The 23,066-nt window shown below is 47.0% G+C and overlaps 1 protein-coding gene across 1 annotated transcript in view; it reads right to left on the bottom strand.

Moving 5' to 3' along the window:
• Positions 1-19,558, bottom strand: part of LOC147113801 (uncharacterized) — an 80,946-nt gene extending 61,388 nt beyond the window's left edge. Inside the window, exons 1-5 of the mRNA XM_085996165.1 lie at positions 18,915-19,558; positions 14,329-14,507; positions 13,244-13,449; positions 4,957-5,094; positions 4,037-4,220 (exon numbers count right to left, since the gene is read on the bottom strand). Of these exons, the coding sequence (XP_085852291.1) occupies positions 4,037-4,220; positions 4,957-5,094; positions 13,244-13,449; positions 14,329-14,507; positions 18,915-19,017 (810 nt within the window). The 5' untranslated portion in view covers positions 19,018-19,558. The remainder of the gene's footprint in view (positions 1-4,036; positions 4,221-4,956; positions 5,095-13,243; positions 13,450-14,328; positions 14,508-18,914) is intronic.
• Between the last annotated feature and the right edge of the window lie 3,508 nt (positions 19,559-23,066).

The raw sequence follows: 23,066 nt of genomic DNA, 5'->3' as shown, positions 1-23,066 counted from the left end.
ATATGCTTTTCTAACAGCCTTCTCAATTTGTCCTGCCACCTTCAAAGATTTGTGTACGCACACCCCCAGGTCTCTTTGTTCCTGCATCCCTTTAAAATTGTATCACTTAGTTAATATTACATTTTGGTAGGAAGAATGAAAAAAGGTATCAATTCACACTTTTCTGCATTAAATTTCATCTGCCATGTGTCTGCCCATTTCACCAGGCTTTCTATGTTCTCCTGAAATCTGTTACTATCCTCCTCATTGTTTACTACATTTCGGAGTTTCTTGTCATCTTAAAACTTTGAAATTATTCCCTGTATACCCAAGTCCAGGTCATTAATATATATCACGGTGGCATAGTGGTTAGCACTGTTGCCTCACAGCGCCAGGGACCCGGGTTCGAATCCGGCCTCGGGCGACTGTCTGTGTGGAGTTTGCACATTCTCCCCGTGTTTGCGTGGGTTTCCTCCGGGTGCTCCGGTTTCCTCCCACAGTCCAAAGATGTGTGGGTTAGGTTGATTTGGCTATGATAAATTGACCCTTAGTGTTAGGGGGTTAAATACGTGGGGTTACGGGGATAGGGTGGGATATGTGTCGGTGCAGGCTCGATGGGCCGAAATGGCCTCTATCTGCACTGTGGTGATTCTGTGATTCTGTGAAAAACAGCAGTGGTCCTAATACCGACCCCTGGGGAACACCACTTTATACTTCCCTTCAGTTTGAAAAATAACCATTCACCTCTGCTTTCTGTCCCTTAGCCAATCCACACTGCCACTGTCCCTTTAATCCCATGGGATTTAATTTTGCTAACAAGTGGTACTTCGTGAAATGCCTATTGAAAGTCCATATACACAACATCAACTGCACTAACCTCTAACCTTCTCCGTTACTTCTTTATATACCACCTTATCACATCTCACAGAAGCATCCCAAAGCACTTCACTTTTGAAATGCAACCAATGCTGCTATGTACCCAAATGCAGGAGCTATTTTGCATTCCGTAAGATCCCACAAACAGCAACGATGGCTGAATGAGCCGATAATCTGTTTTTAGTGATGTAGGTTGAGGGATGAATATTGGCCAGGATACCGGGGAAGAACTCCTCTGCTCCTCTTTGAATAGTGCCATGGGATCTTTTATATCTAATTGAAGAGGCAGGCGGGGCCTTGGTTTAACATCTCATTCAAAGGACATTACCTCCAACAGTGCAGCGCTTCCTTATTAACATACCAGAGTGTCTGCCTGGATGATTTCCTCAAGTCCTGGTACAGAATCTTTTGAGCCACCGGTGAGCGTGCTACCAAATGAGTCAATGAAGGGGGAGGGGAGAGAATTGAGGGCCGGTGATATAATTTATTAGGCTACATGACGAGGAGGGTAGGATGTATACGATTTATAGGATTGAAGCAGTGGGCCGAGTTGATAAATCAAATGTTTACCATGAGGTGGTGTGAGAGCGCAGTTTGGAAAGGATTCTCTCCTGCGTTCCCTCTCTCAACTGGCCTCTACTCAGAGTTTCCCAATGGCAGCACAGCTGTGATCATGGACTTAGCAGAGTTAGGGAATCACAGGAGTGAAGCACGGCCCTCCGTCCATGTGGCTGCGCGGCCACAGTGCACCACCTCTCTTACGGGTCCTTCCTCTTCCCTGTATCACGTCCAATTCTGGGCACCACACTTTAGGAAGAATGTTAAGGCCTCAGAGAAGGTGCAGAGGATATTTACTAGAATGGTGCCAGGGATGAGGGACTTCAGTTATGTGTTGAGATTGGAGAAACTAGGATTTTTCTCCTTAGAGCAGAGCAGGTTAATGGGAGTTTTAATAGAGGTTTTCAAAATGATGAGGGGTTTTGATAGAGTAAATAAGGAGAAACTGTTTCCACTGGCAGGAGGGTCGGTAACCAGAGGACACGGATTTAAGGTAATTGGCAAAAAATCCAGGGGGGAGATTAAGAGATTTTTTTTTTTACACAGTGAATTGTTATGATCTGGGGTACACTGCCTGAAAGGATGGTGGAAGCAGATTCAGAAGTGACTTTTATAAAAGAATTGGATAAATATTTGACAAGGAGAAATTTGCAGGCCTCTGGGGAAAGAGCTGGGTAGTGGGACTAATTGGATCGCTCTTTCAAAGAGCCGGTACAGGCACGATGGGCCGAATGGTCTCCTTCTGTGCTGTCTGATTCTATGATTTTTCCTCACATGCAGGGGGTGAAATCCATCTTGGGAGGTAGTGCAAAACAGGCGAGAGCGAAGCTGCTGCCCGTTTTACACTCTGCCTGATTTTCTTTTCAATTGACTTCAATGGCAAAAAAATAATCAGGCAGAGGATAAAACAGGCAGCCAATTTGCTATCGCACATTTTGCGCAACCTCCTAAGATGGATTTCACCCCGCAGTTTCTTGCCTATTTAACGGGTAGCTCACCTACCCAAGAGTTAAAATTATTTTACTTCAAAATTGAATATAATAATGGTCACAGGAGAGCTGTGAACAGTGGAAGGTTTCCCTTAGAGACCCAGTAGGTAAGAGGATGGTACAGGAAACTTTGGTTTATCCGGAGGTTGTATGTCCGGTATACTCGATCTAACGGCAAAACTCAGGAGCCGTTTTCTGTAAGTTTTTTTAGATCTCGTTCTTTTTTTTTCCCAGTCAGCCACTACAAGGTCTGTAGCTATAGCAACAGCTTCAGCTAGAGACACTTGCAGCTGCAGCCGACTCTTTAGAAGCTGTTACTAAGCAACAGTGTTTGTTGTCAGATACGGAGATGAAAACCTCCGTATGCTTCAACATTAACTTTGTATGTCCGGCAGTTTTGATAGATCGGTAACACGCCGGTCCCGTCGGTGCCAGATATCACAAAGTTTCCTGTACTAACCCGTACAGGCTGGTAGGCCCCAGTTTGTGCTGTTAGGGTGGCAGTGGTGCAATTGGGCTCAACCCCCAGCCTAGGAAGGGCATAAACAGGCAGACTCCCCCTTGCTTATTACAAGCCCCCTTGAAATGTAAGGTTGCCATCTCTGGCTGGACGTATTCCTGGAGGTTTCATGACATGACCTCCAGCCCCCCGCCTCCCGACCTCACGCTCCTGCCATTGGTCGCCCAGCCTCAAGGCACCCCCACCGTTCCCACGCCAATTGGAAAGCAAACAGACTCTTCATAACCCGATTGAATGATTCTTGACTGTCAGTCAAACAGACTCCACCCCCCCATCTCTGATATTTTTATGGCTAATAAATTTAAGTGTTCAACGAAAATGAAAAAAGCATACCATTTTTTTAATGCCCCCTATGATTTTTCTCTTGAGCTGCTCCCAGCACAGATTAATCTTAAATTGTTGGAGACTCCAGGATAATCGTGGTGGGTTGGCAACCCTATTGAAATGTCAGCTTGGCTGAGTGGAGTTGTGGGTTCAAGTCCCACTCCAGAACTTGAGCACATAATCTAGGCTGACTCTCCAGCGCAGTGCTGAGGGAGCGCTGCACTGCCGGAGGTGCCGTCCTTTTGGATGAGATGTTAAACTGAGGCCCTGTCTGCCTGTCATCGATTCCATGACACTATTTCAATGAAGAGCAGGGGTCCTGGCCAATATTTATCCCTCAATCGACAACACTGAAAATAATTGTGGTTTGCGGGACCTTGCCGTATGCAAATTGGCTGCTGCGTTTTACTACAAAACAACAGTGTCAAAAGTACTTCATTGGCTGTGAAGTTCTTTGGGACATCCTGAGGATGTGAAAGGCTCTATATAAATGCAAGTTCTTTCTTTCTTCCTGCTAGAAAATGTATGTGTGTGCATGCTGGAGGAAGACAGATGGGGCTTGGCTGTGATGCCGCCCATAGTTGAATAACTGCCAACGTTTGCAGCCTAGGCCACTTGAGAGAGGAATTGGAGGGTCCCCGATACCCCAGAAAGAGTCTGTGCCTTTAGGGGAAGAGGAGGAGGGAGGGAGAAAGGTGGTCTACAAAATCAACAGTGATGGTCCCATCAGTTGGAAATTCTCCACAAGTCCCTGAATTATTCCAACGAGGAAAGGAATGGGCACACTCACAATCTCTCCAGAGCTTGGATCAAAGATGGAAGGGGACAAAACGCCACTGCAGATCCAGACAGAGTTCACGCAGGGCACAAAGCAGAGGCTGCTTATAAACCCGGCAAAGTGTGGGAGTTTCAGGATCAGCTGTCCATCCTGCGACCAGACTTTCACACTTTTATCAAAGGAGCCAGTCACCAGCCTGTATTGGGTTGAGAGAGCTCGTTAAAGTTAAATGTTAATATCTGTGTGGACAAACATGGCAACATTGTAAAGTCAGTCCAAATAACACCATCCTTTTACCATCCTACGAAAATCCTCACCTCACTCAGTCTTCCCCATTTCCTACAAATTTTTCAATCATTCTTGGGAAATGGGCATCGCTGACAAGGTCAGCATTTATTGGCCATCCCTAGGTGCCCTCGAGAAGGTGGGAGTGGGCCTTCTTCTTGAACCACTGAGGTCCGTGTGGTGAAGGTAGTCCCACAATGTTGTTAGGCAGGAGTTCTCGTGTTTTGACCCAGCGATGATGAAGTATTAAAAAGGGTTTGAGAGACAAAATCATTGTCATCAGCCGATGATTGTCAGAGCCCCTAAAAGTGTCTTCCGCACCTCTTCATTCATCATGCATGATAGTAATTCCTCTACTGGGGAGGACTTTCGGCCTCCTGTAAAAGTTGAATATTGGGCACTGCACACTGATTTTATGGCCTTTACCAAGATGGTGGGTGGCGCACTTCCGGCTTGCAATGAGTGTACACTTCCTGCCCGCCACATTGGAGGCTTAGGATGCTGTTTAGTGCCTGAAAAACGGAGACTGCACGGCCGAATTTCTCAGCCCAAATCTTATGTTTTTTGAGATATCCCAAACTAAAATATTAGCAATCAGGAGGCACACTCTGCGGCTTTCAGCAGTGAGGTTTCACTGCAGCCCTTACCTTGTGCTCTCGTATTCCTGGACGACCATTAGATTCGTGATTCCTGCATCGTGAGCACTTGGGTTGCAGTAAACAACCTGCAGAGTTTTGCTGTTCGGATATGAGCTGGTGTTATAAATGATGAGTTTCTTGTCATACCTGGTCAAACAAGAGAAGTGGAAATGTTTGTCAGTCCGAGCGTGAAAAAAAAAACCTTTATTTGAGATAATTGGCCCACTCTCAGTGCCTCTGTCACCTTACCCCAGCTTCCTTTAGCTTTACAGGGAGGGGTGGGGGAACATAGGAACAGGAGGAGGCCATTCAGCCCCTCTATACCGTTCCGACATTCAATCAGATCATAGGTGATCTGCACCTCAAATCCATTTACTCGCATTTGCTCTAGATTGCTTGATAACCTTACCTATAACAAATCTATTGATCTCAGTCTTGAAAGTTCCAATTGAACCCCAGCACCCACAGCCTGTTGGGGGAAAGGGTGCTTTGTGTGAAGAAATGCTTCCTGATATCAATTCTGAATGGCTAGCTCTAATTTTAAGATTATGTTCCCTTGTTCTTGATTCCCCCACCAGTGTAAATAGTTTATCCGTATCTACTCTATCGAATACTTTCAACATTTTCAACACCTCGAAAGATCACCCCTGGGGTTAAGATGTGATTTAAATTTAAGTTCTTTCTTTTGATCAAATGCCCAGTTATTTATCAACTTCTTTTGCCTGGTATTTTAATGGCAGTGTTGACCCTAAACAGTCCCACTTCACTCTGATTATCTCGATATATCTTTACTCTTCTGCCCACACTACTAGGTTCTGTAGTGTCATGGTGGTATTTCCTCTTCCTGTGCATGCTTCTTTTTATGGACCGTTTGCATTTGACTAGAATATTGCTCGATGAAATGATGTACTTCCAATTCACTCTGCATGAGCTTATAACCAAAACAGCAACTTGACTTCAAATTAAGAGCCCTGTTGGTCATTTAATATTTGACCAAAGCTTAGCTTCAAAACATAATATGTACATATGAACAATGATGGACAGAAAAAGACCCTCTGGTCCATCCAGCCTGTCCCACACTCTCCACCCCAACCCCCACCCTCACACCATGGGATCTCCTGGGACCCCAACCCCCACCCTCAAACCATGGGATCTCCTGGGACCCCAACCCCCACCCTCACACCATGGGATCTCCTGGGAGCCCAACCCCCAACCTCAAACCATGGGATCTCCTGGGAGCCCAACCCCCACCCTCAAACCATGGGATCTCCTGGGAGCCCAACCCCCACCCTCACACCATGGGATCTCCTGGGAGCCCAACTCCCACCCTCAAACCATGGGATCTCCTGGGAGCCCAACCCCCACCCTCAAACCATGGGATCTCCTGGGAGCCCAACCCCCACCCTCAAACCATGGGATCTCCTGGGAGCCCAACCCCCACCCTCACACCATGGGATCTCCTGGGAGCCCAACCCCCACCCTCACACCATGGGATCTCCTGGGAGCCCAACCCCCAACCTCACACCATGGGATCTCCTGGGAGCCCAACCCCCACCCTCACACCAGAGCACTCGGGGGAGGAGCAGCAGAGGAGAGGAGTTGGTGAGCCCGGCTTAAAAGCCCGCGAGCACCGAGGCCCGAGACCAGAGCACTCGGGGGAGGAGCAGCAGAGGAGAGGAGTTGGTGAGCCCGGCTTAAAAGCCCGCGAGCACCGAGGCCCGAGACCAGAGCACTCGGGGGAGGAGCAGCAGAGGAGAGGAGTTGGTGAGCCCGGCTTAAAAGCCCGCGAGCACCGAGGCCCGAGACCAGAGCACTCGGGGGAGGAGCAGCAGAGGAGAGGAGTTGGTGAGCCCGGCTTAAAAGCCCGCGAGCACCGAGGCCCGAGACCAGAGCACTCGGGGGAGGAGCAGCAGAGGAGAGGAGTTGGTGAGCCCGGCTTAAAAGCCCGCGAGCACCGAGGCCCGAGACCAGAGTACTCGGGGGAGGAGCAGCAGAGGAGAGGAGTTGGTGAGCCCGGCTTAAAAGCCCGCGAGCACCGAGGCCCGAGACCAGAGCACTCGGGGGAGGAGCAGCAGAGGAGAGGAGTTGGTGAGCCCGGCTTAAAAGCCCGCGAGCACCGAGGCCCGAGACCAGAGCACTCGGGGGAGGAGCAGCAGAGGAGAGGAGTTGGTGAGCCCGGCTTAAAAGCCCGCGAGCACCGAGGCCCGAGACCAGAGCACTCGGGGGAGGAGCAGCAGAGGAGAGGAGTTGGTGAGCCCGGCTTAAAAGCCCGCGAGCACCGAGGCCCGAGACCAGAGCACTCGGGGGAGGAGCAGCAGAGGAGAGGAGTTGGTGAGCCCGGCTTAAAAGCCCGCGAGCACCGAGGCCCGAGACCAGAGCACTCGGGGGAGGAGCAGCAGAGGAGAGGAGTTGGTGAGCCCGGCTTAAAAGCCCGCGAGCACCGAGGCCCGAGACCAGAGCACTCGGGGGAGGAGCAGCAGAGGAGAGGAGTTGGTGAGCCCGGCTTAAAAGCCCGCGAGCACCGAGGCCCGAGACCAGAGCACTCGGGGGAGGAGCAGCAGAGGAGAGGAGTTGGTGAGCCCGGCTTAAAAGCCCGCGAGCACCGAGGCCCGAGACCAGAGCACTCGGGGGAGGAGCAGCAGAGGAGAGGAGTTGGTGAGCCCGGCTTAAAAGCCCGCGAGCACCGAGGCCCGAGACCAGAGCACTCGGGGGAGGAGCAGCAGAGGAGAGGAGTTGGTGAGCCTGGCTTAAAAGCCCGCGAGCACCGAGGCCCGAGACCAGAGCACTCGGGGGAGGAGCAGCAGAGGAGAGGAGTTGGTGAGCCCGGCTTAAAAGCCCGCGAGCACCGAGGCATACCAAATCAACAGCGGGGAGAGAGGTAAAAAGTAATTAGAGTGTGACGTCACCGGGGAGCAGGTAAGTGATTGGTTGGTGAGTATTTCTCTTTTTTAAACTTTAACTCTGTAGTTTATAGTTACTAGGGTCTTTTCTGGTGTAGCAGGTACTGTTGGTAGACTACACAAGCGCCTTAGAGATATCCTTAATTGGTGATAGTAAATTAATCTAAATTAAATAAGGGGTAAGTCATGCCAGGAGAGCCCAGCCCCGTGATGTGCTCCGCCTGCTCTATGTGGGAATTCAGGGGCACTGCCCCTGATGACTACGTGTGCAGGAAATGCATCCATCTGCAGCTTTTAACAGACCGCGTTGAGGAGCTGGAGCTGCGGGTGGATGGGTTGTGGAGCATTCACGAGGCTGAGAAGTTGGTGGATAGCACGTTTAGTGAGTTGGTCACACCGCAGGGAAGGGCTACACAGGAAGAAAGGAAAGGGGTGACCATCAGGCGGAGCAATAGAAGTAGGCAGGTAATGCAGAAAACCCCTGTGGCCATTCCCCTCTCAAACAGGTATACCATTTTGGATACTGTTGGGGGGGATGACCCACCAGGGGTAGGCAGCAGCAGCCAGCTTCCTGGCACTGGGGGCGCTCCTGCTGCCCAGGAGGGGAGGGAAAAGAGTGGGAGAGCAATAGTGGTAGGGGATTCTATAGTAAGGGGAACGGATAGGCGTTTCTGTGGCCGTAGACGTGAATCCAGGATGGTTTGTTGCCTCCCTGGTGCCAGGGTCAAGGATGTCACTGAGCGGCTGCAGGGCATTCTGGAGGGGGAGGGTGAACAGCCGGAGGTCGTGGTCCACATTGGTACCAACGACATAGGTAAAAAGAGGGATGAGGTCCTGCAGCAAGAATTTAGGGAGCTAGGGGCAGGGTTAAGGAGCAGGACCTCAAAGGTTGTAATCTCTGGATTACTCCCGGTGCCACGTGCTAGTGAGTATAGGAATAGGAGGATAGAACAGATGAATGCGTGGCTGAAGGGATGGTGCAGGAGGGAGGGCTTTAGTTTCCTGGATCACTGGGTCTGCTTCTGGGGCAGGTGGGACTTGTACAAGTCGGACGGTTTACACCTGAACCAGAGGGGAACCAATATCCTTGCGGGGAGGTTTGCTAGCACTGCTGGGGGGGGTTTAAACTAACTCGGCAGGGGGATGGGATACAGAGTGGAGCTATAGTAGGGGGTGAGGTACAGCCAAATACGGAGGAAAAAACAAGTCAGCAGGGAAGGCAGAGCAAAGATGTGAAGGCAAAAGGGAATATGGCAGGGCTGGAATGCATTTATTTTAATGCAAGGAGTCTTGCAAATAAGGTGGATGAACTGAAGTTGTTGATGAACACATGGGAGTACGATATTGTGGCTATCACGGAGACATGGTTGAGGGAGGGTCAGGACTGGCAGCTGAATATTCCGGGGTATAGAATCTTCAGGCGAGACAGAGGGGGGGGTAAAAGGGGAGGGGGTGTTGCAATATTAATTAAGGAGTCTATTACTGCTGTAAGGAGGGATGATATATTAGCGGGTTCCTCTAATGAGGCCATATGGGTAGAACTTAAAAACAAAAAGGGGGCAAGCACCTTGCTGGGAGTGTACTATAGGCCCCCAAACAGCCAGGGGGAGATAGAGGAACAGATATGCAGGCAAATCTCAGAGAAGTGCGAAAATAATAGGGTAATAATAGTGGGGGATTTCAACTTCCCCAATATAAATTGGGATAGTCAGAGTGTGAAAGGCTTGGAGGGTGAAAAATTCTTAAAGTGCATTCAGGAAAGCTTTTTGAGCCAACATGTAGAAGGTCCTACAAGAGAGGGAGCGGTGCTGGACCTAATTCTATGGAATGGAGACGGGCAGGTGGTGGACGTGTCTGTAGGAGAGCATTTTGGCGATAGTGACCACAATTCGGTGAGATTTAAGGTGGTCATGGAAAAAGACAAAGACGGCCCGGAAATAAGGGTTCTAAATTGGGGGAAGGCAGATTTTAATAAGATAAGACAGGATCTGGCCAAAGTGGACTGGGAGCAGCTACTTATAGGAAAATCCACATCAAAACAGTGGGAGGCTTTCAGAAGGGAAATAGAGAGAGTACAACACCAACATGTTCCTGTAAGGGTCAAGGGTGGGACCAACAAGCAAAGGGAACCTTGGATGACAAAGGACATACAAAAATGCATTAGGAAAAAAAGGGGGGCTTTTGGCAGTTACAAAAGACAAAAGACGGTGGAAGCCCTAGAGGAGTATAAGAGGTGCAGGGGCATACTTAAAAAGGAAATTAGGAGGGCGAGGAGGGGCCATGAAATAACACTGGCGAGCAAGATAAAGGAAAATCCTAAGATGTTTTATAAGTATATTAAGGGCAAGAGGATAACCAGGGAAAGGGTAGGGCCCATTAGGGACCAAAGTGGCAAGCTGTGTGTAGAGCCAGAAGAAGTAGGTGGGGTTTTAAATGAATTTTTTGCCTCCGTGTTCACTGTGGAGAAAGATGATGTAGGCATAGAAATCGGGCAAGGGGACTGTGACATACTTGAACATATTAGCATCGAGAGGGAGGAGGTACTAGCGGTTTTAGCAGGCCAAAAAGTGGATAAATCCCCAGGCCCGGACGAGATGTATCCCAGGCTGTTGTGTGAGGCAAGGGAGGAGATTGCGGGGGCTCTGACACAAATTTTCAGAACCTCTCTGGCCACAGGGGATGTACCAGAGGACTGGAGAACAGCTAACGTAGTGCCATTATTCAAGAAGGGTAGCAGGGATAAACCAGGGAATTACAGGCCAGTGAGCCTAACATCTGTGGTAGGGAAATTATTGGAAAAAATTCTGAGGGACAGAATTAGTCTCCACTTGGAGAGGCAAGGATTAATCGGGGATAGTCAGCATGGTTTTGTCAAGGGTAAATCATGTCTGACCAATCTGATTGAATTTTTCGAGGGGGTGACTAGCTGTGTAGATGAGGGAAATGCTGTGGATGTGGTTTACATGGACTTCAGTAAAGCTTTTGACAAAGTCCCGCATAGGAGACTGGTCAAGAAGGTAAGAGCCCATGGGATCCAGGGGGCCTTGGCGCGTTGGATCCTAAACTGGCTGAGTGGCAGGAGGCAGAGGGTGATGGTCGAAGGTTGCTTTTGTGACTGGAAGCCTGTGTCCAGTGGGGTACCTCAGGGATCGGTGCTGGGTCCCTTGCTGTTTGTGATCTACATTAACGATTTGGATGAGAATGTAAAGGGTATGATCAGTAAGTTCGCGGATGACACGAAAATTGGTGGGGTGGTAAATTGCGAGGAGGAAAGTCTCAGGCTACAGGATGATATTAACGGGTTGGTCAGATGGGCGGAAAAGTGGCAAATGGAATTTAACCCGGAAAAATGCGAGGTGATGCATTTTGGACGGTCAAATAAGGCAAGGGAATACACAATGGGTGGTAGGGCCCTAGGAAGTACAGAGGGTCAGAGGGACCTTGGTGTACATGTACATAGATCCCTGAAGGCAGCGGAGCAGGTAGATAAGGTGGTTAAAAAGGCATATGGGATACTTGCCTTCATTAGCAGAGGCATAGAATATAAGAGTAGGGAGGTTATGATGGAGCTGTACAAAACGCTGGTGAGGCCACAGCTGGAGTACTGTGTGCAGTTCTGGTCGCCTCACTATAGGAAGGATGTGATTGCTCTGGAGAGGGTGCAGAGAAGATTCACCAGGATGTTACCTGGGATGGAGCGCCTTAGCTATGAAGAGAGACTCTACAGGCTGGGGTTGTTTTCCTTGGAGCAAAGGAGGCTGAGGGGGGACCTGATTGAGGTGTACAAAATGATGAGGGGCATAGATAGGGTAGATAAAGAGGAACTTTTCCCCTTAGTAGGGGGGTCAATAACAAGGGGGCACAGATTCAGGGTAAGGGGCAGGAGATTTAGGGGGGATTTGAGGAGGAACTTTTTCACCCAGAGGGTGGTTGGAAGCTGGAACTCACTGCCTGAAAGGGTGGTAGAGGCAGGAACCCTCACAACATTCCAGAAGCATTTGGATGAGCACTTGAAATGCCATTGCATACAAGGCTATGGACCAAATGCTGGAAAATGGGATTAGACTGGACAGGGATGGATGGGCGGCGCAGACACGATGGGCCGAAGGGCCTCTTTCTGTGCTGTAAAACTCTATGACTCTATGACACCATGGGATCTCCTGGGAGCCCAACCCCCACCCTCACACCATGGGATCTCCTGGGAGCCCAACCCCCACCCTCACACCATGGGATCTCCTGGGAACCCAACCCCCACCCTCACACCATGGGATCTCCTGGGACCCCAACCCCCACCCTCACACCATGGGATCTCCTGGGAGCCCAACCCCCACCCTCACACCACGGGATCTCCTGGGACCCCAACCCCCACCCTCAAACCATGTGATCTCCTGGGAGAGGCGAAAAAAGATAAAAACCTGGCCAATTTGGGGGGAAGATCTGGGAAATTGCTCTCCGCCCCAGAAGGGTGATCAAAGCTAGTCCAGGAGATCACTCTGGCCCCGATAATTCTATGCAGTGCCTACTTTTTGTATGAGGTGATCGGTGCCCCAGCCAGAAACATGTCCTGCTCTCGCTTGAAGGAATTCAGCGAAGCGACATCCAATCCAGTGGCTCTCCTCTGCACCCTTTCCAAAGCCTCAATAACACCCACCATTTGAGGAGACCCAAACTGGACACAGTATTTTAACTGAGGCCTGACCAAAGGCAAAACGGTATGCTTTGTCTTACAGTCAATTGTCCTATAAATGCACCCCAACACCCTATTCGCTCTAGCTATCGCTTCATATGTAATGCTGTTAATTCACTGGAGGAACAGTCTCCTGAATTAGTCAGAAGCCATGTTACACTACAGGAGAACAGCAATGTCATGGGAACACCGTCACCTCTGAGTTCCGCTCCAAGTCACAGCCCCTCCTGGCTTGGACATATATCGCCATTCCTTCATCACCGCTGGGTCATCACCATTGAGTTTCCTACCCAACACCGTCATGGGAGCACCATGACTACCGGGCATTTCGAGGTGTAGGTCCACCATCACTTTCTCAGGGGATCTAAGGATGGGCAATAAATGTCATCCTTGCTAATGATTCCATGCCTGTGAAGCCCTGGGACAGTTTACTACATTAAAGGTGCTATATAAATGCAAGTTGTTGTTGTCACTGAACACACTCGGGGAGATCCCTGGTTCTTGTCAACCTGTGCTTAAGGTCTCTGGGCTTGGGTAGGTGGTGAGTCTCAATATGAGGAGAGAGGGTGTACTTCATACCAGGCAAATGCAGACTCTGCTTCTGTACATTTCGCCGTGCTATGACTTCAAGCCTCTTAAGCAAGATGATTGGTATCAGATACTCAAAACACTCATTGCCTTTATCTATCCTTGTTTTACAGGTACTCACCCAACAGAATATATCCGTGTATCAAGGCAGACTACAGATGACACAATGTCCTTATGCCTGCGGACAGTGAAGCTCTTCTCCAAATCTAACAAGTGACCAGAATCTTTCTTGTCATCCAAAGCAAAGACCCTGAGCTGGTTTTTGAATCCGCAGATGAGCTGATGCCTCCGGTGATTGATTGCCATGCAAAATATAGACATGTTTAACTGGAAGTGAAAGCCAAAGTGAACAGAAGCAGGGGTTGCATCGCTAAACTACTCATTCGTTTGCTGTTTATGGAACCTTGCTGTGTGTAACAGTGACTGCACTTCAAAAGTAATTCATTGACTGTTGAGTGCTTTGGGACATCCTGGGGACATGAAACTTGCTATGTACATGCAAGTTCTTTCTATCTTAAATCAGTACACATTTGCACCAATGTTTCCTTTTGTGGCCATGCAGCGCTCTGCAGCTCGCGCGCAGCCAGCTCACCGGCTTTAAAATAGGAAAAACGCACATACGTTTTGAATGGGCCGCGTAGCCCCTTAAAGAGGCACCCAAAAAAATTAAAGGGAACATTGATGTGCACCAATCAAATTATTAATGAATATTCATTCAGATGTTAGCCATGGCTCAGTGGTAGCACCTTCGCCCGAGACAAAATTTCATGGGTCCAAGCCCCCCCTGCCAGAGATGCCATCTGTCAGACGAGACCTTAATCTGAGGCCGTCTCCTCTTTCAGGTGGATGTAAAATAATCCATGGCAGTATTCATAGCTTAGCAGGGGAGTTCTCCCTGGTGTCCTGGCCAATATTTATCCCTCAACCAATATCACTAAAACAGTCATTATCACATTGCTGTGTGTGGGAGCTTGCTGTGTACAAATTGGCTGCCGCGTTTCCTACATTACAGCGACTACACTTCAAAAGTTTTCCTCCTTATTCTTAACTTCCTTATTTTTAATAGTGACCTCTGGAATTTGAACTCTTCGTCATTGTTCACCTGGGTCAATTTAGCCAATCCTCTTGAAAACTTGGAATAAAAGTCATAACAACAATTAAAAACATCCAAGGATGATGGTGGAAGGCCCAGGATGCAGCTCTTACCATAATCCGGTCAAATACGGTGGCCCCGACAGTCCACACTACGATAGTCCCATCATTCGATGCTGAGAAAAGGAGCTTGGGTTCAACCCAATACAAGAACTGCGTGACCATACCCGTGTGTTCAAAGACTGAAAAGGTCAGTTGTCCAGTCTCCAAATCCCACCATTTAATAACACCATCTGAACAAAGACATGAGAGAAGTGTTCGTTGAACAAACATAGCACAATGATTACGCTCCATATTCCTTTCCCAGAGTTTTACATGGGAAGAGGAGTAGGCCATTCAGCCCCTCGAGCGTGTTCCACCATTCAATTAGGTCATGGCTGAACTGTACGTCAATTCCATTTACCCGCCTTTGCTCCTTATCCCTCGATACACTTACCTAACAAAAATTTATCAATCTCAGTGTTGAAAGCACAGATTGACCCAGCATCCACAGCCTTTTGAGGGATAGTGTTCCAGATTTCTAAGTACCCTTAGTGTGGAAAAGTGCTTCCTGATGTTTGTTCCTGAATGGCTTAACACTAAATTTAATATTATGTCCCAATTTTTCGGTCAATAGAAATAAAAATGGGGAGAAGTGTAAAACGTGCTGCCAACTCGCCATCAACCGTTGTACACTATTGCACAAGATCTACCCCAATGAGTCTACTACTGACACAGTTTCACACACTGGGAACAGCAGTGTCCCATGGTTGAAGTAGATGAAGGTAATTGCGGTAGGATGGCCAGGGGCTACACAAAGACTACTCTCGTCTAGGAGTGTCATTGCGCTGGGCAGGAATGTGACAGCAGGTGTGGATGGCAGTATTTTCCCCATCTTCATGCACATATCAACCACTGTAGGGAGGCATTGTGGAGCAGATGAAGAGGCTCTCGGTGGATGGGCCTCAATGGATTGTTTAGGGTTCCTTGCTATTTTTCTCACCCCTTCCCATAATGGTTATTCTACTGCTGGCCATTTTGCTTTCTTTTCCCTCGACTGTTAGCTTGCTCTGCATGAAGCAGAAGGGAGTAATCACTGCGAAAACAAACGGTTACTAGACGATAGTCTTTCCGCAAACACTGTGACTAAAGTCCTGTGCTGTCAGGAAGCCCATTAAATTGACCTTGTTTGATTGAAATGAGAGGAGATAGCTGTGTTTACGCTTGTACCTCAATAGGTTGCTTATCTCACCTGGGTTACTGCCAGTCCATTGTACATTCTTGTTAAAAAGTCCCCCTAGTTCTCTGCCCATCACCTCTTTGGATGTTTTTGTACAGCCGTGGCTATTATTGGGGTGGGGGTGAGGACAGGATGCGAGGGGAATTTTATATTCCTCTATTTGTCGCATTTCTTCCCCTGAAATTCTCTGGCTTAAGTCTTCATTGTGATTAGCAGCAGCAGTGGTTTCTTCGATGTTCCACATTATTTCCGTTCCCCTGTCCTGCAGCTGGTGAATCCTTTAGTGGGCACAGCTCCATCAGGACTTCTTCGTGGGTAAGCAGAGACAGTGAAGGGGTGGACTTCCTGATTGCTCAGTGCGGGTGCTAAACATGGCATTGCCAGATTCCTGCCGGCACTATTTGAGGACAGGTGTGAACCAGGATCGGCTAGTTTAACTGTTCCCACCAAATCGATCCCTGAGTGTAGATAAGCTAGTCAACAGTTGGTTGGGATAAAGCCGTGTCCAATCCTGTTCTCATTGCACTTGCGTTCTCTGATCTCAGCTGATTTCTCCCCGCCTTTGCCTGGGGGTGCTGAGGCCAACTGTTGCACCTAACTACTAGCCCAGCTGAGATCAATAAGGCAAACCCAAGAAATTCACGTCAACTATGGATTAAATAACTTCAAACTTAAGATGTGGACAACAGCTTTACATGACAGGCCCAGATAAAGAAAGATCTTTGGCCTTTCCAGGATGTCTAACCCATTACTGCTTTAGCCTCTGTCTGAGATGTAGACACAACCTCAGTTTAACATCTCTTCTGAAGGACAACATCTCCAACAATGCAGCAGTACGGAGTGCCAGCCTAGATTGTAAACTCAAGTTCTGGCATTGGGGCTTCAGCCCACAACCTTCTGACCGGCTGAAGCAAGTTGACACTCCGCTCACCTTTTCTTTCTCTTTCCAGAACCTCATCAACAGATGGAACATTCCCTTTGATTGTTTGGCTAAACTGGTAAAGTGGTGTACCAAGGACTGTAAGGTTCGCAAGAATTTCAGAAAATTTCTACAGCCCCTGAAGATTATTTTTGATTAAAGAAAACCTGGGTGGAATATAACTTAAAAACCCAGGGTATCAAAATGGCTGTCAGGCCTCATGGCAGAAGACAAAGACAGCCTCTCCCATCGCTGGCTGACAAAGGATTTGAAAAAAATACCAGCCTGTGTGAATTTGTTGAAGTACTTGAAACTGTCAATCAACTGCAGTTTAGGAAGTTTCACTCACAGGACAAAGGGTTGTTTGTTTATAAGCCCTCTACAATGTTGACTCAAGGGCTTAAGTACTTAAAGCTGTCAATCAGTTGCGGTTGGGCGGTGACCACAGGACAATGGATTGTTTACAAACCACTTGAGTGCTGTTGACTGAACACTTAAGGGTTCAGTGGGACATTTCAAACTGGTCGCAAACCAGTTAAAATGAATGGGTAACACATTCAAACCCATTACAGTCAATGGGGACAGATCGATCCCTTTTGTATAGCCCAGATACATCCAGATTTGGGCGCGAAGACAATGGCTCCCAATGAGGTATAAAGATAGCCCCTCAGGAAGCCATTCTCTCTCTCTGCTGCCTCGCCTCCGTGCCCTGCCTACAAAGGGGAACAGCTCAACAGCCTGCCCAAAGAAGTGGAATACCAGCAGTTACTTTTGAATTACTGGGGTATCTCTACTTCGGGGTGGTGAAGAATCCAAGACAGACCGCAGGGGCATGGAGCAGGCATTTACTGGTGAGCATAAAACTTTCTGGCCCTGTACAAGGCAACCTAGATAGGTATTAGGGGTGGGAATTAAAGGGGGATTTTGTTAAATTGTAATTTTAGTCAATTTTCCCTCGATGTGTCCGTTTCTCCTCCCCTATTAAGTAAAAGTGTGCTGTAATAAGCAAAAGTGTGCATTAAGCAAAGGTGTACTGTATTAAGCAAAGGTGTGCTGTATTAAGCAAAAGTGTGCTGTATTAAGCAAAGGTGTACTGTATTAAGCAAAGGTGTGTTATATTAAGCAAAGGTGTGTTGTATTAAGCAAAGGTGTGCTGTATTCATCATTATTTTCAATTTATTCTTATTTTCAATAAATACTGGTCTTCTTTGCACCCAACCATGAGTCTCGTTTTGTCTACATCACTACTGAAATAAGTCCGGCGGTCAGAACCAGAAAAAGGGGAGGAATTCGAAGCCACACGGGGCTCTGGAGCAGCTCAGATACTTCTGACTGGCCAGAGACAAGAACCCCAGTACCCCCCCCCCGCCTATTTTCTACAGGACACAGTCAGAATTCTTTGTTCTCCTCTGTGCTGTACTGTGTGACTAAATCAATGATAAATGGTGGGTGAGATGGTAAACAGAGGGTGAGATGGTAAACAGCGGATGAGATGACATCTCAGCTCAGTCCAAGGAAGACTTGCAATTTACTTTGTGTCAGCTGTGGCTCAGTCTTGTCTCTGAGTCAGAAGGTTGTCGGTTCAAGTTCCACTCCAGGGACTTGAACACATAAATCTAGGCTGATACTCCAGTGCAGTGCTGAGGGAGTGCTGCACTATTGGAGTTGCCGTCTTTCAGATGAGACGTTAAACCGAGGCCCTGTCTGCTCTCTCAGGTGGACGTAAAAGATCCCAAGGCACTATTTCAAAGAAGAGATGGGGAGTTATCCCCGGTGTTCTGGTCAATATTTATCCCTCAATCCACATAATAAAACAGATTATCTGGTCATTATCACGTTGCTGTTTGTGGGAGCTTGCTGAGTGCAAGTTGGCTGCCGCGTTTCCCACATTACAACAGTGACTACACTCCAAAAAGCACTTGATTGGCTGTAAAGTGCTTTGAGACTTCTGATGGTCATAAAAGGCGCTATATAAATGCAAGTCTTTCTTTCTTTATAAGCAGCCATATAATGACGAACACTCTGTTAAAATATCCCAATTGTCAGCTTGGCACAGTGGGTGGCACTCTTGCCTCTGAGTCAGAGGTTCATGGGTTCTAGGTTGATGCTTCAGTGCAGTACTGAGGGAATGCTGCACTCCTGGAGGTGCTGAAATCTGGATAAGATGTTAAACTGAGACTGCATCTGCTTGTTCAGTTTGATCCTATGGCACTATTCAAAGAAGAGCATGGTGGCCGTCCTGGCTAATATTTCTCAATCAAAAGCACTAAAATGGATTAACTGGTGATTCACCTCATTACTGGTTTTGGGACCTTGTACACCTGTTGTCACGTTTGTCTATATTACACAGTCATTGCACTTCAAAACATTAATCATTGGCTGTGAAGCACTTTGGGTCATGAAGGGCACTAAATAAATGTAAGTACATTTTTTTTTGCAACCTGTGCTACGAGTGATTTAAAATATTGAGATTTACAGCAGTAACCTGCTTAGCACTCTTACCCTCAAAGCCGGTCAGAAACTCTCTTCGAGCCAAATGATATCCCAGGGCACTCACTGAACGGTTGTGGCAGTCTGGGACTGTCAGATGCTTCTGCATAGACATCTTGGGTCAGATCTACAAAAGGGACGCACGGCGAGCAATCAAGAGAGCCGGATGATCCGTGTGATGTCTCTGGTTTGGGTTCTAGCTCAGTAACATCTTAGAACTCTTCTGCCCCAGCTTAGTCTCACAAGGGACATCGCAGAAAAATCTCTTTGAAGTCACTTCAGCTGCTTAGCCAAGCTCGGAAGCACACACAGCAGAGAGTGCTGGCTCTCCCTCTGTGGAACTGGTCTCACTCCAACCCACTCCCCTGTGTCAGATGATGGGATAAGAGGCCAACAGCCCCGACTCAACAGCGCAAAAACATAGATAGCTGCACAGTTTTAAAAACTTCCCGATGAAGGGTCCCAGACCTGAAACGTTAACTCTGTTTCTCTCTTCACGGATGCTGCCTGGCCTGCTGAGTGTTTCCAGCGTTTTCTGGTGTTATTTCAGATTTCCAGCATCCGCAGTATTTTGCTTTTGTATTAAAAAACTTCCTGCTCTGCAACCATGGAAACAAGACGCCAAGTCAGGTGACTCAAAGTCAATAACACGGGCCTCACGCCAGCTTTTAATTCCTCAGCGTCAATTACATCCAGCCCTGAAAAAGGAAATGGTCCTTTGTAAAATAAACTTCGAAATGGAGACTATTGCAACATATTGGTGAGTCTGATCGCAAAAAATAAAATCATTATCACAGGCTGTTGACCCTGACTTCCTTCCCACTTAGCAACATTGCAAAACTACCATTCGTATATAAATACAATAAAGCAGAGAGACGCATGATTCTAATGAAAGTGTTATAGAATGCACTAATCTATTGTAATTATCATTTTCATTCATAATTTGCAAAATTGAGGCATTTTCATCCAGGTTGCTCTTAAATTAAAAAAAGACAAAGATCCACTTTGAGCTCCACACAGCCGCCCCCCGCCCACCCCAACTCCAGCTACTGTTGTCTCGGGTTAAGGTAGAAAGTCCACGGGGAAGGTTCTTGGCTCAGACCTGAACAGATCCCAATCAGAACGACATTCACCCAACAGTTCCAGATTTGTTTATTTTTTTAATCCTATGTTCAGCCCCGGTCTCCAAACCTTAAACCTTTAAGTTTTTCAAACCAGATTTTTCGGTGAAATTCGCAAGTCCAACTCCATCTCCAACCCCATTCCCACCCGCGCCCCACCCCAATAAACCCTTTCCTTTGACGTATTAAAGGAAACCTTGGCAAGCTTATGGAATACTGCAAAATTTACTGATTTGGGAAATCTGTACAATAATGGAATATTTTGAATGGGAGTCAAAGATCGCCGGTCAAAAGGAAGATTCACCAGCAACCAGGGAGATTTGACATGCTTGGGAAGGGAAAACTATGAAAAATAAATCATTTGGTTGAAATGTGTCTGGTACAACGAGCATTTTTTGTTCTCCGCTGTTGAGGTGTGTTTTGACCTGCACGTTGGCTTTTCTTGATGCATTCTTTAATCTGCCCATTTTGCTTCCAATGGCTGATTCTAACTTTGTTTTCCAGTCAGATATTGGAATCCCTGTAAACATGGGAGTACTGCAGGAGGAAGAGCCAGATTAAGACCCAAGGAACTGTAGTGATCAATAGCACGTCATTCTATAGTGGACACTAGTTGGAGCTGTAGAGCTGTACATAGCTGTATGTATAAGACTACACTACCCAGCTATATATTATATTAAGACTACATTACCCATGAGGCTAGGCTACCCACAAGGCAGCAGTCAAGATGGAAGCCTTTACAAGATGGTGTACAAGTCCACATGTGCTCAATAAAAATAACTAGCAAAAGCTAGCTGTGTTCATAATAAGAATGTCTATTTATTAATGAACATAACATGGTACCAGGGTGGTGAAGATCTGCTGAAAATTGTGAAAAGCGACATGGAGAATTTGAAGACACCAGAGCGTTTGAAACTCACAGAAAAAATCGACTACAATTGGCAGACTTTTAAACAGCAATTCGAACTCTACATTGCAGCCATCGGATTCGGTACGAAGCCAGACGCAAGGAAGATAGCGTTGCTGCTTACGGTTGCAGGCCCACAGGCAATAGAGGTATTTAATACATTTGTATTTAATCCAGCGGAGAACAGAGACAAATTAGACGATGTGCTACAGAAATTTGATGCACATTGTTCTCCCAAAAAGAATGAGACGTATGAAAGATACATCTTCCGTTCTCGGACACAGCAACAAAATGAGACTTTTGATAGCTTTATAACTGATCAGAAACTGAAAGCACAGACATGTAATTTCTCTGAGCTCAAAGCATCCATGATTCGTGACCAGATTGTGTTTGGTATTCATGATAAAAAAGTCAGGGAACGTCTGTTGAGAGAAACCAAACTAAATTTGGAAAATGCGGTGAAAATATGCCAAGTCAGCGAGCTAGCTCGAAATCACGCGAAGACTTTCAGTGAAATCAATAATGATGCGAATGTAATGAGTGATAATGCTGCTGTCGGTGCTGTGTCCTACAAGGGGAAGAAACGTGGGCAGAACAGAAATGAAAAGCAATCGGAGGATGAAATTTTTAATTGTAAACGCTGTGGTTACAAATACCAGTTAAGACAATGCCCAGCGTTTGGAAAAATGTGCACAAAGTGTAATGGAAAGAATCGCTTTGCCAAACAATGCTTTTCAAAAGTAAAAATGATGCAAGGGCAACGAGTTAATGTGATTGAGGACACTGATTTAAGTGAGACATTTTTTGTAGGAATGGTGTCATGTGACGATATCAAAAAAGATACAGAAAATGTGCAGCCCTCAGAAATAGACAATGCTGAACATAAAGTTAATGCAGTAAAAGAGGACAAATGGATGATCCCACTGCAGATAAATGGAGCATTAGTTACATTGAAACTGGACACTGGGGCAAAAGCAAACTTAATCAGTATGAGTGACATTAACAATATGAAAGAAAAGCCCAAAATACAGAAAAAGTCAGTACTACTGAAGGACTATAATGGACAGAAAATAGATAGCTTAGGTGTATGCAGACTTAAAGTGACAGTCAAAGACAAAGTGCATCATCTAATGTTTTCTGTTGTGGCTGAAAGGCTTGATTCACTATTAGGTGACAAAGCTTGTGAGGACTTAGAACTGGTCAAAAGAGTCTACCGTATAAACTGTGCCATAAGCAGACCAGATGACTCGGTGGATTCTGTAGTGAATAATTTCCAGGATGTGTTCAAAGGATTTGGAGTTCTACCATTCACTTACAAGATCCAGCTAAAGCAGGATGCTCAGCCAGTGGTACATGCTCCACGAAGAGTTCCAGCACCCCTGCGTGACCGGCTCAAGAATGAACTGGACAGAATGACCACACTAGGAGTCATCAGGAAAGTCGAAGAGCCAACAGACTGGGTTAACTCCATGGTATGTGTAAAGAAAAAGAACAATGATCTAAGAATATGCATGGATCCAAAGGACTTAAATGCAAACATAAAACGTGAACACTACCAGATTCCCAAGCGAGAAGAAATCACCAGTGAAATGTCAGGTGCCAGATACTTTACAAAGCTCGATGCCGCACAAGGATTTTGGCAACTAAAACTGGATGAAGAGAGCACCAAATACTGTACCTTCAACACACCATTTGGCAGGTATTGTTTCCTCAGAATGCCTTTCGGGATAATATCTGCATCTGAAATCTTTCATAGAGTGATGGAACACATAATTGAAGGTCTGGAAGGAGTTCGGGTCTATGTTGATGACATCATCATCTGGGGCTCCACACTGAAAGAACACAATGAGAGACTGACTAAAGTGCTACAGAGCATACGCCGGAATGGACTGAAGCTCAACAAAGCCAAGTGTCAGTTTGGCATCCAGGAAGTCACTTTCCTAGGAGATAATCTATCTGGTAAAGGAATAGAGCCAGATATGGAAAAAGTAAACGCCATACTCAAAATGCCCCGACCCACTGACAAAAAAGGAGTGCTATGCATCATAGGGATGATAAACTTCATTGGAAAGCTCATTCCTAACTTGTCAGCCAAGACAGCCTGTCTGCGAGACCTGCTACATAAAACAAATGAGA

Source organism: Somniosus microcephalus, chromosome 8, assembly GCF_052327205.1.
Source record: "Somniosus microcephalus isolate GS21.2 chromosome 8, FLI_Smic_1.0, whole genome shotgun sequence".
In the NCBI taxonomy this organism is placed as follows: domain Eukaryota; kingdom Metazoa; phylum Chordata; class Chondrichthyes; order Squaliformes; family Somniosidae; genus Somniosus; species Somniosus microcephalus.
Note: the sequence above shows the minus strand (reverse complement) of the source record. Positions and strands in the feature narration are given on the sequence as shown.